The 19,542-nt window shown below is 37.3% G+C and overlaps 1 protein-coding gene and 1 pseudogene across 1 annotated transcript; both read right to left on the reverse strand.

Annotated features, from left to right (window-relative positions):
* Window positions 1–244: 244 nt before the first annotated feature.
* LOC113696103 (protein trichome birefringence-like 2) lies at window positions 245–4,584 on the reverse strand (annotated as a pseudogene).
* A 4,690-nt stretch (window positions 4,585–9,274) lies between these two features.
* Window positions 9,275–10,788, reverse strand: LOC113696333 (F-box protein At5g07610-like). The gene has a single exon (XM_027215761.2). The coding sequence runs from the start codon at window positions 10,689–10,691 to the stop codon at window positions 9,396–9,398; it is 1,296 nt and encodes a 431-aa protein (XP_027071562.1). The 5' UTR covers window positions 10,692–10,788; the 3' UTR covers window positions 9,275–9,395.
* Between the last annotated feature and the right edge of the window lie 8,754 nt (window positions 10,789–19,542).

Below are 19,542 nucleotides of genomic sequence, written 5' to 3' on the forward strand. Positions count from 1 at the left end.
TAAGAACACTGATCCGCACAGTTCACAGAGAGTTTTCTGAATAGTGTATGGTCCAACAAAAATCCCCCTCCAGCGAACAAAACCTAGCTCCTCACTGGTATGTTTTTGCTAGGCCCTCATTTAGCCTGCTAGCAACGGACTCAAACCCAGTGACGCTGCCTATCTGCACTTTGAGCTTCTTAGATATACGTTTCAACAATATCCAGCAAAAATGGGCAGTTCACTACTGATTGAAATCCAATATACCCCACTGAGAAATTCAAAAATTTATATGAAAAAGCAAAAATTTATACCCCACTACTGATTTTTTTTTTGTCCTCCATAATATGATAAACTAATATCAATAATGACCACGTGACTCAAAATTAACCACTTTGAGTTATTGTCAACCCACTTTGACCATGTCTTTATAGCTCTTCTATAAGCCTCCACAGCATCAAATTTAGGATAGATGTAGTTCCCCTCTTTGTAATAATTTTGCCTACGTAATATCAACAGACATCAGCTGCATGTCTAAAGCTCCAAATTGTCTACGCTTATTCAGCAGAAGAGGTTGTGTGTTGTTTCATGTAGGACGAATGCACTTAATTACCCAGCTAAACTACACTTGAAACATCTTTCAAGTTCCATGACCTTGTCCACTACTATGTGTAGCAAACTATGAGCTAATCACATTGTAATTATGGAATCACTCTATATACACTCAGTATGGAAGTTTCTGATGCCATCATACATGGCATACTCCTATTCCTCTAAGCTTTGCATGTGAAGTCACGATGAGAGCTCCGTACAGTTTTAAACGCTTAAAAGAAGCAAAAGAAAGAAAACAGATGAGAGTTCAGAAAGAACAGATGACAGACTAGAATGATACAGATGTTGACTTACCCTCTAGCAGTCTTCCCATGAGTCCACCAATGAGCAGTATTGAAGACAAGAATGTCAGCTCGCTTCCATCGGCCAGCTGACTTGTCTATGCGGTCTATTGACAGAGTTGGATTTGAGTTTCCTTGTGCATTGATACGAATTCCTTCCTTGACAAGGAAATGAGATCGTACAAATTCCACTGTGCAGTTATAGTCCTGCCCATCGATTTCATGAGTGTGCCTATTAATCAGTACTATCTACATGATGTATTCTTTTATAAAGATCAAGACAGAAGAAAAAAAAAAGAGGGAAAAATGTTAAAGAAGCATGTGCTAGAAATGCAACAGACAAATGCTACATGAGGAGCTCCAACAAACATATATTGCGGCACCTTTTTTTCTCCTTTTTTATTTTTTGTGTTGGTAATCCAATAAACATTATTTGGATCAAAATCATTTATACAGGCTAAAATTTCAGATAGGCATTCCAGTTAGTAATTACAGATTCTGAAAGGGATTCTCCACCAATTACTGGCATTTCACAGATCATGAAACACAATTGTCCTTTAGGGCATGGCATCTCTTTCAAACAAAAAGCAAAATGATCCTTATTCAATCAGCCATGTTTATGATCAGAACTGCAAGATCACGGAACTAACCTCAAATTTGAAGATGTAATAGCCTCTCCCCTTTGTTATTCTGTATCCATGAACTTCATACATTTTGCTTTTATTATGTAAGCCTTCACGCAAAATGCAAAGAAGTGATTCAAATTGGTTTCTGTTCATGGAGTCACCAACCAGCATCAGCCTCTTTCCTCTTAATCTAACCAAAAAATCTGTTGCATTAAATCTGCAAAGAGGACCAGTCAGATGTCTGTCTCAAAAGATTTCGAATGTAAATTTATAGCTCATTTGAAGATAAAAACTTCAAAACCAACTATTAAGAAACTGGTCAGTAATCAAGAAATAGTTGAGAAATAGATTGATTCCTTGCCAATAACCAAAGAGCCGCAAAAATGTATAGAGTGTTTCACTCTTTCTTTCGGTTCTTATCTGCACTCTTAAGGGTACAAGTGCAACAGATTTTCTGAGGCGTCAGAAAGATTTTTTTTTCGTTACTATTTGGTTCTTCTAGCAGAACTATTCATTTTCTTATAGGTGTAACTTCTCTTTTTTCTCTAAATAAATTCTGTCTTTTTGTCTCAAAAAAACATAAAAGATGTTCAGTTCCCAATATCTCCTGCATTCTGCTAGAAAAATAAATTTGACTATCCTATAAACCAAGAAGATAGTTTATCTTTTTGAAAAAATGTCATAGGAGCTATTGAATGCATTTTAGACAAGTTTATGAAAATTGACATTCAGATTAGGAAACCAAATGAAGGCAAGTAATGAGAGGTGGACACAAACTATTAAAGCACAATGCAAAGGTTTGGTTTTCAATCCATTGTGATTAATAACTTATGGTTGTTTGTGCTGAAATCATACGGCATAAGTACGGGTTCTTTAGAAGTAATGATTGGTGCTTAATCAGTGAAGACAACCTGGAAATTGCGAGCAGATCTGATGAGCCAAAACTCTCAACCAAAATAAATGGGAAACTATTTAGGTAATTTTCCATAATGCCAATCATCAAGAGTAAAAGCACATGAAGTAGGGATAATATCAATTCTTACAGAGATTTTAAAAAGCTGGATTCAAATTCTTACAAGACTTGTAATTGATGACAATATCATGCTGTTAAAGCAGAAAAAGCATACAAAATGGTAAGATCACATGAGAGGAGAATGAGAAAAAGAAAATAAAATCATCTCCTCATCACAAGGATTGGACCATGCTAAAAGACCTCAACTCTACTAGGACGTCTTCCAAATTTAAAAGTCAACCCCATAACCCTGTCTCTTGGCTTTATTTTGTGGCCAACTCTCTTGGATTCATTACCTCATTTGAGTAACTTCTGATATTGCACTAACTCTGCCTACAATTAATATTGTATTCAATCAGCTTTTCTTTGCAGAAACTATTATTTCATACCTTTGATGAGTGAATTTGTCAATTTTAATTTTTGATATCCAAACTATCCCAGCCGATACTCCTACGATTTTCCCCCTACAATTACTACTGTATCTGTCTCAAGATAAAATATTTCTTCTATTTCTACTGTTTTCAGTTGCTCCCTCCTTCAGTAACCTAACATTTTTATACTTGACCTGCGCCAACACAGTATCAGTAAGACCTGAATTTAACCAGATAGACATCATTCTCAGAAATTGTTTTTCATGTTAGATGTTTGGGAACAACCACAAAATACAAGTAAATTTTCCAATAGAATTTTGAAATCCACTCCAGACAACCGTAAAAATCTTCTATATAATGCTGCCAGCCTAGAAAACGGCACAAAATCAACCATGTCTGGATACATTCCAGCTTCTTTCACCAGGATAGGCACTTCTTCACATTCTTCTTCAGAGTTTAATTTACGTAACCTTTGATCTTGCAGAATATGTAGTTTGTTAAATAGCTTTAACTATTTTTTGACTGTAATGTCTGACACATCTGTCCTCCATAATATGATAAACTAATATCAATAATGACCACGTGACTCAAAATTAACCAAATTAATACCAAGTTGTTCCACTTAGGCAAACCAATTTACAATAAATGTTAACCTATACAAACATATGCAACTAGAAAAATCAAATTTTGATAAGCAGAATAGAATTATTGCCACCATCCTCAAGAGGGCTATAATAATCAGGAAAATCTAGTGTAAGAATGAAATCTAACCTTGGCAAATCACATCCATCTGGCTTCCATCTCCACTTTAAATACTCAGAGTCTGGCCTTCCATTACTTTGACAATCAAAAGCCTCATCAACGTAAGGACAAGATCCTGGTCTATATATTGGGTACTGCTCATCTTTCACCCATTTTCCCTTGTAAAAATCACAACCTTTCCACAATGCAAAATCTTCACTATAAATTTCAGAAACTGGCCCTTCTTTTTCCCTTTTTGTGTTGCTTAAATCATCATCAGATTGAGAACTTGAAGTGGAGTCCTTTCTGACTTCATTATCATTTCCAGATTCCCATGAAAAGAGTCCCTCAGAAGATGTCTACTTACCGTCAACCGGTGCTTCTTTTCCGGTGTCCTTGTCACCAAAATCAGATTTTGAGGATGTAGGGTGCTCCTTAGTTGTTGATTTCTCATGAAATTCACCATCAAGATTCGATTTTGATGAAGCAGATGCATCCAAAGAAGCATCATTACCATCAGCAAGCGATAAATTTGCACTAGTTTCATCCTCAAGATTCACTTTTGATGAAATGGGATTCTCAGGAGACGTATTTAGGCCATTTTTACCAATCAAAGCTACTGCATTATCATCAAGTTCAGGATCTGCTGAAATGAGTGTCTCGGTAGATCTTAAAGGTAAATTCAGGGAAGAGGGAGGACGGGTTTGTACAAACAGATCTCTGTAGATTGACAACTGGGGTTCAAGAGTGTCCCTGCTGAGGATGAATAAGGTGAAGAGAAACAAAAGCAGCAATATAAAAATTCTAAGAGTGCGCTGATTTTTCTTCTGGGAAGAAGTGGAGGCAGTTGCCATTTGGGGAAAGCATGTTCTGGTCTATTAGCATTTGATTTCTCTATTTTTCTGTTTTGTTTTGTCACAGTGAAGGAACGGGGGATGGGGGATGAAATCAATGAATCAGCATTTGCCATTTTGCTAATAGATCCTCCCATGCCTTTTAAAATTCACAGAGGAGCAGAGGGCGTTGGACTTGTGCAAATTAAGAAGCCTGCAGAGGGCTAAAATGACAAAAATGTCACATCTCTGTAATGTTGTGATTTATTTAGCCATTAAACATAGTTCAAGAATTTTGCTACACTAAACAACATCTGCTTAACTAAATGTCAGAAAAGGATAAAAGCCGAGATTTACCAATCTTATCTGCAGTCTACCATATTACTAACTTAAACCTGGTTTTTGGTCCATCATTGTGTTTGATGGTGATATCATGTGCATTTATATATATACTTATAAAATAGTACAATCAATTAAAGCCTTTAGTCGACCAAATCAGTGGCGGGGTCAGAAAAAATTTTCAATGGAGCAAAAGTAACACTAAATTTTTTTGCTTACTCTTTTTCTAGTTTTTTAAGCAAAAAAAATATTCACCAACATGTAAAATAAAAAGCCCTTTTTAGTTTATTTCAAATAGAACTTTATGACCTATATATTCTTTTTGAATATTAGTTCATGAACCAATTTAGAGAACCACGTAATTTTGTCACTTCCTTAAAACTTTAAAGGTACACTTGAAATTATATCAAAATTTTATGAGAATATTATAGGAATTTAAGGATTCCACTGCACCACCTTAAATCCGCCACTAGACCAAATAGATTCTATGCAAGTATATTTCCTTTCTTATGAAGTATTTATATATTTTGTCTTACGAGGGAAGAGGCTGTCAATGGCAATTTCTGCTTTTTTTGGATACCAATGTTGAAGTACTGTGCCACTAATAGCAGCATGCCAGCATCAATGTTAGTATTATTTGTGTAGCAATGAGAACAGTAGTAGAGTATTAGCTCTTCAAATCAATTCCATGCCAGAATGACCTACGCCGTCCAAAAAGGCAACAGCAGACTAAAAAAGTGTCGATGAGGAGAAACGATTAACTAATTAACTGCGATTATGCATCCCAAGCGTAAAACATGAAATAAAGAGTCTCCCGGCTTATTATCATATACTGTCTAGGTTTTAAGAGATGGTTTGAAGGAGATTTTCTCTGGAGCAATGTCATTTTTAGACTTTGTTCAATCCTCCCTCGTCAACCGTTCCAGAGCAATTTTGTTGCTTGCATGATTAGAGAATAATTTGTACCGTGTATGTGCTTAAATCTTTGAGATCGCTTATATTACGAGTAATTTTAATGATATATGACAAAAAATTATATTTTTTTAAGTTGTACAGAAGGAATTAAAATTTTATACTGCTTTAGAGAATTAAATTCAAGTTAATCCTTATTTTCTTTTCTAATTGTAGTAACCTTCTTACTTTAACCAAAACAGAAAAAAAAAAACATCCATACATACACATGTATCGTGTATAATTATATATATATATATATGTATGCGCATCCAAAATATCTAACTATATAAAAGCGGGAGTTGGGTTATGAAGAGTGAAATTTTGGTCAAGCGGTTATCACGTAATTTTGGCCAACTTTGAGGGCAATTGTCAAGCGGCATTTTGGTCTCTTGTCATGTGGCTGGCTCTGGCAAAGCGGGAGTTGGGTTATGAAGAGTGAAATTTTGGTCAAGCGATTATCACGTAATTTTGGGCAACTTTGAGGGCAATTGTCAAGCGGCATTTTGGTCTCTTGTCATGTGGCTGGCTCTGGCTTTAGGAAGATTCGGTTAAGCGTCAGAATTGCCGATGCTATTTCATTGATTCTCTTTTGCTGGAAAAAGACAATTATTAAGTCTGGCTCTTGGCATTATATTTCAATAAAAAGGTCTGGCTCTGGCTGAGGCTTGTTAGCTGTATTATTGTGCTATGTGGGCTACAGGGGCTAGGACTCACAAAAGAGAGCTGTACTTGTACGCTCTCTATTGTAAGTACTGCTGCAAGCCTTGTTTTAGAGCTCTGCCATATGCCCTTTTATCTTCTCCAATATCAACCCACCCCGGGCTGCCTCACAAGAAAACCAGAAAAAAAGAAAAAAAAAGAAGAAAATCTCTCTCAAGCTCTCCATTTTGATAATATAAAAAGGAGAATTGGATAATGAATAGCTCTATTTTGGTCAAACGATTATGCTGTAATTCTTGAGCCAGAGGAAAAAAATAACAATTCCAACATTGTCATCATATAATTAAGCAAAATCGGTTAAGATGCCATAGGTTTCAACTAAAAATGGTTTCTAATTCTATAGCTTTTTCAAACGTACAATTAGAAGTATATAATTAGTCTATATATACATATTTAGTCTATATAATTATTGGAAAAATTTTAATTCCCTTTTTTTTATTATTATACTTTTCATTCTATATATATATATATATTCTATAAACATGAGCTTACTTTTGTCTTCTATGTGTGCTACATTATGAGTCTATTTCCTTTTTAAAAGAATAATTAGTTTGTTATTTTACTAATATATCCATGTTTAGTGTATATATAATTATTATAAAATTTTTTAACATATTTGTTTTCTCTAATGGCTCTAAATTGCTGTAAATTGAAAAGCGATATTGTGTGCTAATCTTTTTAAATTATTTATTTAAACATGTAACATTAATTAGACTATTTCTTACATTTGAAAATTAAAGTACTCTAAATTTGAAAAATAATGTAATAATACATGTCTTTTACTGTGGATTAATGATATAATATTAATGGAAAAAGAAATAGGCCTATATTTATTGAACTTAGTGAGTAATAGAGATATACATATCTAACAATATAAAGGAAAAGTTGCCCTATGCATAGTGGTTTTTTTTGTCAAGCGGTTATCCTGCAATTGTTATTAGATGTTAGGGCTATTTTCATCAATTATTTGTTTGTTTTTTAACAGCTGCTATAGTTTTGGTGTATTTATCGGACATGTTGACTGAATTCATAATTGGTGGTATAAAAAGTGAAACCTATGAAAGTTGATTTTTTGTGGTTAATTATTTGCTTTTGAAGTGTTCTGGAAATGCAAAATTACCAAGGAAATAATTGATAAATTGTTGTTGGCTTTAGTGACTTTAAAAATGACTTTTATTACTGTGACATGAAATAAAATTGATAAATGTTCTGTAAATACACAATTATTGAGGAAACAATTAATAAATTATTATTGGGTTCACATAGAATAAAATTGTTAAGTGTTCTATAAATGCACAATTATTGAGGAAACAATTAATAAACTATTGTTGGCTTTAGTAACTTTAAAAAATGGGTTTTATTACTGTGACATGTGGTGCTTAATTTTTAGCAATGCCAAGTTCTATGGTTCAAGTGTTTAATTGATTTTCAGGATCCCCTATTTTTTGTGTCAATAATGATTAATACTCTTTGGGAATGATTCACTTTACAATTTTCTAATTATCCTGATTCAAATGTAAAATAACCTTATACAATTTTCTAATTTATCCTTATGCATTCTATATATTATTGTTCTCATGCATTCTATATATTTCATAATAGTTAACTTTTAACAAAAATTATAATTCCCTAATGATCCGCATGAATTAAATAATAACAGAGATATATACTAATAAACTCATACAACAGAAAACAATTAACACGGGAAATATTAGTCACTCCTGCGCAACGCGCAGGCCGTCTCACTAGTATTAATAAAAGGCTAAGCAGGTTGCCTCGTACCCCGCTCCCTTGTGAAATCTGCAATTTTGTTGTTCAATATGGATTACAATGCAATTCGGATCCACTTGCCTAATATTGAACTTTTGAACAGTAGCCATTTTGCAATGTCAGGGAAGGATAGATGCTGAAAATAGGATGGCGATAGGAAACGGAAGAATCCTTCCCGTCTCATCCCTTTGGTCACTCAAAAATTCCTCCCCTCCCACATTCCATCTCATTAGACCCGCCAGTGCTCTTGCCTGGCTCCATTATTAATTTTATTTTTATTTTTATATTGGTCTGTATTTATATTTATATATATATATATAACACTAATAAATAATCTCTATCCTTCCGCAAGAACTACAAATGGGATTGAAACAAGTTTAAGAACCTCAGATGACAGCTGATTAGATGGGAAAGACGAGCTATGAAGCAGAGAAAAGGAACTCGAACTTGGTCAATTGTTCTATATGCATAACCAAAAGATTTCTGCGAAATCAGCTTGTCTGAAAGTCAGACTGAGTTTGTTTAGATAAGAGTTTATTTGGATGATTTATTTGAGATATTTACTGTAGCATTTTTTGTGATGTGATGTATGTGAGATAAAAAGGTGATTGGGATTTGTGAGGTAAATTTTTTTTTTCCAAATATACTTTGTCCAAACAAACTCAGTGATTTCCGAGCAGTAAATTAGTTTGTTTAGCTGTTTTTGTCCAGGAAACCGTACCATGACAGAGACGGGAAAAAAGAGCTGCAAACAGGAATGCGTTTAAACAAATCACTAAGGCCACGCCTTTCCATACTGGACTGGAAGGAAGAAAGAGAAAAAAAACTCCGCAGAAAGCGAATCCGTAAAATCAAGAGACTGCATCATTTTGAGCAGTCACTGGAAGCACGCTTCACAAGGGTGTCTAATATCACGGACAGAACAGTCAATTGATTTCAAATCAAATGGTTTGTGACAAATCAATTTGGAGGACATACATTCAAATAGTACCAGAAACAGATTAAGAAATATTTGCTCCCATGCAATACGCCCTCATTGAACACTATTAACATCATCAATATGAAGAAAATTGAATCACGTTTACATAAACTCTAATTTACAACACGAATCATCAGGCAACAAACATAAAGACCACAACTACAAGCTGGAAAACCAATCAAACAGGAGCAAGACTCTCAATAAACTCATAAGCATCATGACATCCAAACTTCAGCAAACCCTTCCTAGAAAAATGAAGTGCTCTCAAATCAGCTAGCTCCACAAAGCTCTTATCCTTGAACTTGTAAGCGACAACCTTTCCGGGAACATGAAACACCAAAAATCCCTCACCATTCTCTTCCCTAACCATACCAAGCACACAAAATGCGTAATCAACTGTATCCCCATCTCTAAAATCAATCTCCCTTCTCCTAACCTCAGGAAAATAACACAAGATATCAACAAAATCCATCCGATACCTCAACAACCAATTCGAGCAATCATCCTGCATTTCGAAGACCCTTAATTCAGATTCAGATGCTTGCCTCAAGTACATTGTCACAAAATGCAAGTGGCCGTTAGAATTTCCAAAATAGTAAGTATCACTAACTCTATCACCCCGCCATCTCTCCACCAGAGGAATTTGTATGGACTGGACAACACAATCCTTATCAATGTCAAAATAATAAGATTCGCCCTTTGGCCTAATCCAGTGAATTTTGCCATTCCAATAGACCCCATCACAGAATTTTACATCATAAGGCACCACAAACTCTTTTCCCCCATTAGCAACCTTCCAAGATTGAAATTTTGAATCATAAACAAAAACTTGATAAGTATACACCGAATAAGCTGTGAAACTCACACATATCACCTTATAATCAACTGATTTTGAAGGATCATAGGCTAAATACAGCCCCAATTGTTGACTTTGACTCTGACTAACTATATTGCTGTGGAAGAGATAAGTGAGCTGAAGAATTCTGGATCGACGGGTGGTGGGATTGTAAATGTAGTAATCTTTGGGGGCATTTCGGGCATTGTATGATACTTGTAAAAGTAATAGTCCATTGCAAGATTGTAAAATCCTGGTCCTATAAGTGGTGGCGGTGGCAGTGGCAGCGCCGGCGGCAGGGGCCGTGGGCGCGCGATTATAAGCATCAGGGGGGGTGAAATTAAATTTAAAAGTTTGGATTTTTGGACGTCTAGTGAAAAGGGGTAAGAGGTAGAGTTGCGAAGGTGATTTGCGGAGGCAGAGGGCGGAGGCGGCAGTAGTGGGGCGGTGGCGGAGGGCATGGAGATGGGACAAATGGGAGCTGGAAATAAGGGAGAACCAGCTTTTGGAGACGGTCTTGAATCTGATTAGTGTTTTGATAGGCAGGTAAAGGAGGATTTCGATCAAAACATCCTCGGTTCCAGCGAGGATTGTGGCAGCTGAGGGTGAATTCGGGCACTTCGGCGTCGGCGGACCCATGTTGCAGATGGATTGTCCCCTAGACTAGCATAACTCGGAAGAGCACGAGGAAGGATGGACTGGCTGTTATGTTATCGACGACATCGTTTGTGGGATGTTCGATATGCTCCATTTTTTTATTTTTTAATTTGGTTTCAGTCAAATGTTTAACATATTGATCCAACTCTAGTCTACCCTTGACAGGTAAATATTTCTTTCTTTCTTTTTTTCGGCACAAGGTAAACATTTCTTTACATTAGCGTATTGATCCGAGCCTATACTTGGCTCAATTATGAATTAACTTTATTGAAGTTTCTCGCTCAAAATTATAAATATATCTTTATGAAGTTTGAAGTCAGTTTTTAAAATAAATATTTAAATTGTCAGACAAAATCAAAAGACCGAAACTCGATTTGCATATAAACACATAGAAATTGTAGAAATTGAAGAGCAAAAGTGCAGACTATGACGTCAATTTGACCATTTATAAATCTGACCAACTCGATTAGTTTTTCTTTGAGCTTTCAAGACTCAAGAGTAAAACAAAAATATAGCACCAAAATTCTTTGTTCTTTGAAGAAAAAAATACGTCTTTATCAACTGCTTGAGGAAATGAGAACTAGCTTTTGTAGTTTCGTCTAGATTTCTAAAATATTTCATGGTTAAGTCATGTTACAATCACTAGATTGGATACCTTTCCCTCCCTTATTTAAATAATATGGCTCTATCCATACTAATTTAAAACTTTTATTTTGTGCAATTTCATTGAGAAATTACTCAAATTGATATGGCTCTTCTGCTGGGAATTTTTTTTTCATAATTGAACTATCAAAATCCTTCTCTTTCCAGTCACTTTTTTTCTTTCCTTGTATTCACCTTGTATTAGTGTTATTTTGAAAATCAACCAATAAAGAAAAATCAATACCAATCCACACATTAAAAAAAATACAAGAATTTGCTATTTATCTTTAGAAATCAAATCACATAAAATATCAAAAAATAATATATCATTCTATATTTTTCACTTAATGCAAGATCCACATTACTTTTTTTAGTTACATACCCACTGTAAAAAATGATCAACAATAAATAATTAAAAAATTTGGAGCCAAAACATCACAAAGAACGAACTTTAACATCATTAATATCCTTGTCAATATATTAAAGTTAGTTTATAAGATTTTTATGGTATTAAAGTCTACTTTTTGTAATGTTTTGGTTACAAATTTTTTAAATTATTTGTTGTTGCTTATGTTGGATAATGGTTTTGTAACTTAAAAGAGTAATTTGAATCTTTCATTAAGTGAAATATATAGAATGATATACTATTTTTTTGATACTATACGTAATTTGATCCCTGATGATAAATAACATATTCTAGTATTTTTCTTTTAATGTGTGGGTTGATATTAGATTAACTAAATAATATAGTAGATGGGGAATAAAAGTGGAATCATGTTACATTCTCTTTCCTAATATCACTTTTTAATTGTTGGTTAGATCTAAATGTTACAAAATAATAAATCTCAAGGGAGATTAGTATAATTTTTGAAACCTAAAAGAAGGCCAGTGAAATAGTTAGAAACCTCAAATGGAGGTTTTTGAAATTGTCCGTAATAGTTGAGACTTGAGAGTGCTTATTGGTGGGATTTTTGTTGAAGCTCATTGATGGTCAGACTAGCCCTGTTTGGATTGTCATTTTCTATCAGAAAATTGCGTCGTTTTCCGTGATCACATTTCCCTATTATCTTTTTCCCTCACATACATCAAATCGCTATAGTAATTTTTCTATGAAAAATTATGGAAAATGCAATTCAAAACATTGTGACGGCACCAACTCTTTTTTCACAAAGAAGAAGAAAAATAAACGAGTTAATTGAGAGAATAAGAGAATTCATTTGAGTAGATAATTTTTGGAGTTGTAAATATTTTGCTGTGATTTCCTTACTTAGATTAAAGTTTAAAAAAAAAAAAGCAAGAACTGTAACTGAGTCTCTTAAAAATGATTAATCCAACCAATCTATTGAACATTTATGAAACTCTGTATGTCTATAACTTCAAATATCCATCAACATCAACGGTAACTTAATGTGACTCATCTCATCTGACTTTTGGCATGTAAATAGTAGTCTATTTAAATTAAAAACAAAAGCCCAATAATTCAGCCAAGTTTTGGAGGTCTAAATTTGATCAACAGACAACTGACAAAATTGTTGACTCTAATTTTGGATACCATTCCTCAATCACAAATTCACAATCATTGTCCCGGGGAGGCCGCACATTGTAGTTCTTAAACAGTGATTTCTTCCACCTTGTCGTCAATTATTAATTAATCAATCACCCAAATACCCAAAATATCCAAATGATTGTTGTGAATTTGGAAGTCGACTTGACCCGCATCTACATGCACTTCGATTATTGATTCCTCGAGACATTTTTGTCAAACACTGCTTAGGCCCATTTAGAGTTGCGGTGTATTTACAAAAACAAAAAAGTGAAAAGATCAGTTCTTGTTATGTTAGTAATCCAGGCATCAGTTCTTTTTTCATTCCCTTTTTAATCTTTGCTTCCTTTTTCAAAAGAGTAGAGACTTTTGTGGTATATTGAAATAATTTGGCAAATAAGTATGAGCTCGACAGCTAGTTTGTAAAGAGATTTTTAAACAATTGTAATCATGAATTTACATGGATTCTAGTCCTGGAAGTGTAGTTTTCAATATAACCAGGTGAATTGCATCTTTAGTTGCAATTTTTTTTTTTATTTTTTTGGTTGAAACATTAGCTTTATATTGGTATAAAAAATATGCACAGTATTTGGACAATCACTGGTAATGCATTGTTAAAGCCTTTCCACACGAGGACTTTCAGCTTTTGCTTGATATTTGGCTTTTGAAGTGTCTTGCAGGTTTTGTTATTGTTATTATTGTAACTCGAACCCCTTTCTGTGGCTGTTGTGCCTCCCAGTTCTTCACTCGAGCTTCTCATCATCTTATATCCCGATTGGACCGTATATATACCTTCATGTTCATCTTTAGTTGCATGATGTTGTTCAATTTACTTGTTGATTATGCTGAATAGTTGCTTCAAAATCATTTCTTCTTACAGCATCACTGGTCGCTAGAGTATTTTTGGAAGGAAGCAGTAGAAAGCCATGAAGTAAAGCGTGACAAGGTGATATGATTTGCAATGTCTGTGAATATGGATTGCGTAACTGAATATCTGTAAATGCGAATGCAAATTCATCTAGACATACAAGTTTTCTAGTAGTTAAACCAATTTCAGTTGCCATGAAGCTGATCATTTCCAAGTACTCTCTGGTTGACATTGTGTGTTCAGATTAACATGCTCTGGGTTGATTGGTGCTAGTGAGTCGAGACCGCGATCCGAATAGAACCCTGGCGCATGTTTCCAAACTGACCTGTAATGAGTCGAACAGAGGGACTAACTCCCCGTTGTGACTCCGACACTCAAGTTAGTTGAAAAAAATGACAGAATAGAGAAATTGATAATAATACGTAGCGTACCTTTTCTAATCCCATTGCACCTTATTTATAGTCCCTTGGGGCAGATGTGCCGAAGCCCAAGATTATCCCTCTACCCTTAGTAGTTATCCCATTCTCGAATATGAGTCCTACTAATTTACTAGAGGCGAAGTCTTTCTTCGATTCCAATTATGGTCTTATCCCAAAAATCCAGGAGTTCCTGACTAGTTCGGCCACGAAAGGGGTCTAGGGCCGATAACCGAACTGGCTCATCTACTAGGCCGAACTGGCCTGTCATAATTGACACATGTTCGTGGAGGATTAGCTTCTCTACACTAGGCCCCCTTTGAAGGCCAGAGTCACTGAACGGTCGCAAGAATATGGATCGAATTTTAGGAATATGTCAGTTCAGCCAAGGAGCATGTCCTTTGACATCATTACTTCAGACATTTTATGTAACCGTCCTTCTTCCTTGTGTAACCATCACTTGAACCGTCACGTTCTTCAACAGTAACCGTTACTAGTTTTAAATTCGAACCTCTTCGTCTTCCCGCTCTGATGGCCCCGTATAAATAGGGTCCAACACCAGTCGTTTTCACACTCCGCTTTCATTTTCTCGGATCTTCTCACCCCTACTCTGCTCGTGATTTCTTCCTATGCGACAAGAGCCTATTCACGCTTTCTTCTTAGCAACATCTTGTGTCCAAGTTGTCCCCCCTATCACTAGTAAGTCCTCCTACCTTTCTTTTATGTCTTTATCCGAGCACTCTGATATTACTAGTTCTGCACCTGAGCATAGGGTAGTTCGGCCCGTGCCAGTAGAGGTAATTTCCTCTTCTACCTCGCCTTCCAGCTCTTCTTCCCCTAGTTCATTTGCGTTCGAGTATATCCCTACCCCAGACCGTTCCCCTGTTCAAATCATGAGTCCTCCCACGCAGTCTATTCAGCCCCTTCCTAGGACCCTATTCAGGTTGCCACGCCTGAGGCCGCCGCAGGGACCTCTAGGACAGGTCCCTCCAGTTCTTTCCTTCCCTCCGAATACAATTTTGGAGAGGTTGACTCCATCCCTCCTATTCTAGAACATGAGGAAGTTGATGAACTAATGGGAACTTATTCCATTCCCCCACAGTTCGAGCCCCAGGCTGCTCGGTCAGGAGAGGTAGCTTGCTAACCTTCCCCTGGATTCGTGGCAGTGTATAGAGACCAGCTCATAGCCGGTCTTCGGCTCCCCATTCCGCTTTTTCTGTTCGAAATCCGTACCTTCTGGGGTATCCGAATAACCCAACTCATCCCTAGCGCTGTTTGATCCATCTTAGGCTTCTTTATCCTATATCGAATTCTTGAGATACCTTATTCCCTAGACCTATTCCGTTCTTACTTCTATATGAAGGTTAGTGGTCATGTCCCAGGCTGGTTTTACTTCACTCGCCGAAGTGGGGTAAAACATCAGACCCGTGAGCTGTTTGTAGGATCTCTATCGTCTATTAAGGGGTGGAAAGCTCAGTTCTTCTACGTGAATAACTTAGGGTTTCCCTCTCTAACTTGGAGGGAGGGCACATTGGTCTCTGATGCTTTTTCCTCACCTTTCCCTGAGTTCAAACTGGATTGACTTCTCAGTTCGGACATCAAATTGAATATGAAAGAACTCTCTTTCGCGCAACTCATTGTGGCTAGACTCATTCGAACAGGTGTTCCTAAGCTTTCTAACAAGACCAGAGTCCTCACATAGGAGGAGTTGGATACCTGTATTTACCTAATCTGTCTATCCTCATTTTGCCCCCTCTTTGTTCTTTTTTTTTTTTTGGACATGTCTATTCGTCTTAAGTGAAGAGGTTTTTCCACCTGCTCTCTCTGTGTGGAGCGGCCAGTTCGGCTCCTACTCTCCCGCCAGTTACGGCTTCGGCTGGTTCAGTTCTTCTTTCTCCCCTGATTCCAACTCAGTCTGTCCCTGTTGAGGAGAGGGAAAAGAAGAAATGGAAGAAATCCACAACCAAGAAGGCCCGAACAAAAGTTACCCCCTCTCCTGATTGGGGGAAAGTTCCCTCCTCTAGTGCTACTCAGTTCTGGTACTACGGGATTAACATGGTAAAGGAGCAGGCCCAAACAGAATCTCCTCCTCATATGTGACAGTACCTGAGTACAGTGTCGTACAACCAAAGGACCACGCCAATAGCTCATTCCTACCCCATGCATTTGTGTCCATTATGGAGACTGTCTATCAATGACCATGCTCAATAGCCTGAGGTAGGTCTGGAGCTGCTCCAAATCACCATCCTTCCCCGCGACTATGATTTTATCAAGGTGGCGTTCAATCCTGCTCTCCTGCAGCACTATTATTGTGGGACTGCTTGACTCAATAATAATACATGTTCAGTTCTTCCATGCTTTGTCTGTTAAGATCAAAAGTGTCGTATTTTCTTTCTCCTTCTTTTTCTAGATAAACCTTACTGGGGCCGAGCCGGCCAGAAAGTTTGAAAACATGACCGAAGTGCTGGCCCAAAATGTGGATGCCAAGAACAATCTAATAGCTCAGCTCGATGCCGTTTCCTCGGAGGTGGAAGCTCTGAAGAAGCAGTTGTCCCAAACTCATACTAAATTTGAGTTTGAGATCCAGAAGAACTAAATTTGAGTTTAAGATCCAGAAGAACTCTTCCCTTTTTGCTTAGTTGGAGGCCAAGCAGAAGAGATCGCTCGTACTGGAGAATCAACATGCGGCCGTCCTGGAAGAAGGTTGGAGGTTAGGCGTGAGAGATTTTTTGAAGTCTAACGACTTCATGGCCGATCTGGCCATTCTGAACGCCCCGTCCTCTAATATAGGTATGCCCAAGTACTGGGCGAGATGCGGGTGTTAGACCTTCCAGAGTTCGACATTGAGAAATTCTTCGATTACAACCCTAAGGCAGTAAAGCAGCTCGACCGCCTTGTAGAAGGGTATTCTCGAGGGCGCAAACTTGCGGACCTAGTTGCCGACCCTTCTTTGTCCATAATAACTCCCAAGGAAAAGTAAGAGGGCGAAGGGGAAAGCCGAATAGGAGACGAGTAGAGTAGAGTAGAGTAGGCTTGGATAGTTCGACTAGGGCATAGAGCAGGGTGTAGAGCTAAATAATCAGTTTAGCCTTGCACATGTCTTTCCTTTGTAAATTGAATCCTTTCTGACTGAAGTTCTATTTCTTTGCAATACTTAGTCATTTTTATAATACTTTATTCGGATAACAGAGTTGAGCAACCGAACAAACTTGAAAGGTGCCTAATTAATCAAATCATAAGCAAAAGTAAGGAAGAACCTATAAGAGCCGAATAAAGGGATAATCATAACTTCCTAACGAAAAATCTTTAAATTCGAACTATGCCAAGTGCGACGAACTTCTTTTCTATTGAGGCAAGTCAGTTTGCAATATCCTGCTCGATCTACCTCCTTTATCACATACGGGTCTTCTCAGTTCGGGTCCAACTTACTTGTGCCCATGACCCGACTCACCGAGTTTTTTCTTAGAACTAGATCTCCCAGTTTGAAATAGAGATGTCTAACTTTGACATTATAGTACCGAGCTATCTATCCCTTGTACCTAGCCATTCTTATGGCCACCTTCCCCCTCTCCTACTTGACCTGGTATAAATTAAACCGTAATTCTTTCTCATTATTATGAACTATGAAGTTCTGTACCCTACTTGATGGCAATTCAATCTCCGCCGAATTACTGCCTCTGCACTATAAGTTAAGGCAAATGGAGTTTCTTGAGTGGTAGTTCGGGGTGTAATTCGATTAATCCAAAGTATGCTAGGCAATTCGTCTATCTACCCTGTTCGGACAGATTCTATTCGGATTTTCAAACTATGCAGAATAGCTCGGTTGACGTTTTTTACCTGTCCATTAGTTTGTGGATGTCCCACCGAAGTAAAGTACTGCTGAATTTTGAGCTCTTTGTACTAATCTTGAAAGGAATTTTCTGCAAACTATCAACGATAGTTTGAAACTAGAACCCGGGGGATACCAAATCTGTAAACTATGTTCCTCCAGAAGAACTTTTGTACTGACCTGTCATTGATCATGTTAGGTGGTTCAGCTTCTGCCCACTTGATGAAGTAGTCTATGGCTACCACTAAATGCTCATACCCCCTGGAGTTCGGAGAAACGGACCGAACATGTCGATCCTCCATTGTACAAATAGCTAAGGACTCTGTAGGGGAATCATCTCCTAAGTTGGTGTGTGATGAGCTCGAGCACAGAGCTAGCAAGATCTGTATATTTTCACCAGTTTGGTCGAATCCCTAGAGATGGTCGGCCAATAATAACCCATCAGCATTCTCTTCTATGCTAGGACTCTTGGGCCAATGTGATTTCTGCAAAGGCCCTCATGTATTTCACGCATGACATAATTTCTTTTTTTGGGCGTTATACACTTCAACCATGGACTTAAGTACGACTTTCTATACAGTACTCCATCTGCTAGCACATACCTTTGCGATTTAAATTTTAGTTTTCAAGCCTCCCCTCTATTCGGAAGGAGTTCTCCACTAGATAAGTATTTCATAATAGAATCCGTCCACGAGTTCACAACTTGGATCACAGCTGTGTTCGGCTGTTCATACGCCCTATTCCTTATGATTTCTACCAAAACTTCCTTATTTAAAGGCCCGAACGAGATAGAGGTCAATTTGGATAGGGCATCAACCCTCTTGTTCTGACTTCTTGGAATCTGTTCGATGTTGAACTGGCCAAACTGACTCTTCATCTCGCGTACCCTGTTCGCGTGTCTCCTTGTCGGTTCCTCCTTGACCTTGTAGTTCCCTAATACTTGATTTACTACTAATTGCGCATCACTGTAGACTTTTAACGACTCAGCCCCAATCTTCGGAGCCATCTCCATCCCTGTGATCAAAACTTTATATTTGAATTCGTTATTAGACGCCCTGAAGTCAAACCTCAAGGTTTAGGATAGCACTTCCCCTGCAGGGCTAATAAGGAGCAACTTGACTCTACACCCATCCATGTTGGACGCTCCATGGACATATAACGTCCTTATCAGGATGACCTGTTTGAATTTACCCTCGGTCTGTTCGGCCTCTTCTTCGCTTGCCGTGCCTTTTTGCAACCCAAGAAAAACTTCTTCTGCTATGAAATCGGCCAATGCTTGGGCTTAAGGATGGGTGCGGGTCGGGTACCCGTCCCATTCATCATTTGGCTAACCCGACCCGCACCTTGCGGGTCAGTCGTTTTCTGACCCTTACCCGCCCCACATATCAGCGGGTATCTGATTATAGGGTACCCGCTGAGATAGGATCAGGTCAGCGGGTACCCGTCCCGCCCCATTTATCATTTAATTTTTATTAAAAAATAATTTATACCAATTTAATTTTATATTTTACACATTCATCCAAGATTTAATAATT

Source organism: Coffea arabica, chromosome 6e, assembly GCF_036785885.1.
Source record: "Coffea arabica cultivar ET-39 chromosome 6e, Coffea Arabica ET-39 HiFi, whole genome shotgun sequence".
Classification (NCBI taxonomy): Eukaryota; Viridiplantae; Streptophyta; class Magnoliopsida; order Gentianales; family Rubiaceae; genus Coffea; species Coffea arabica.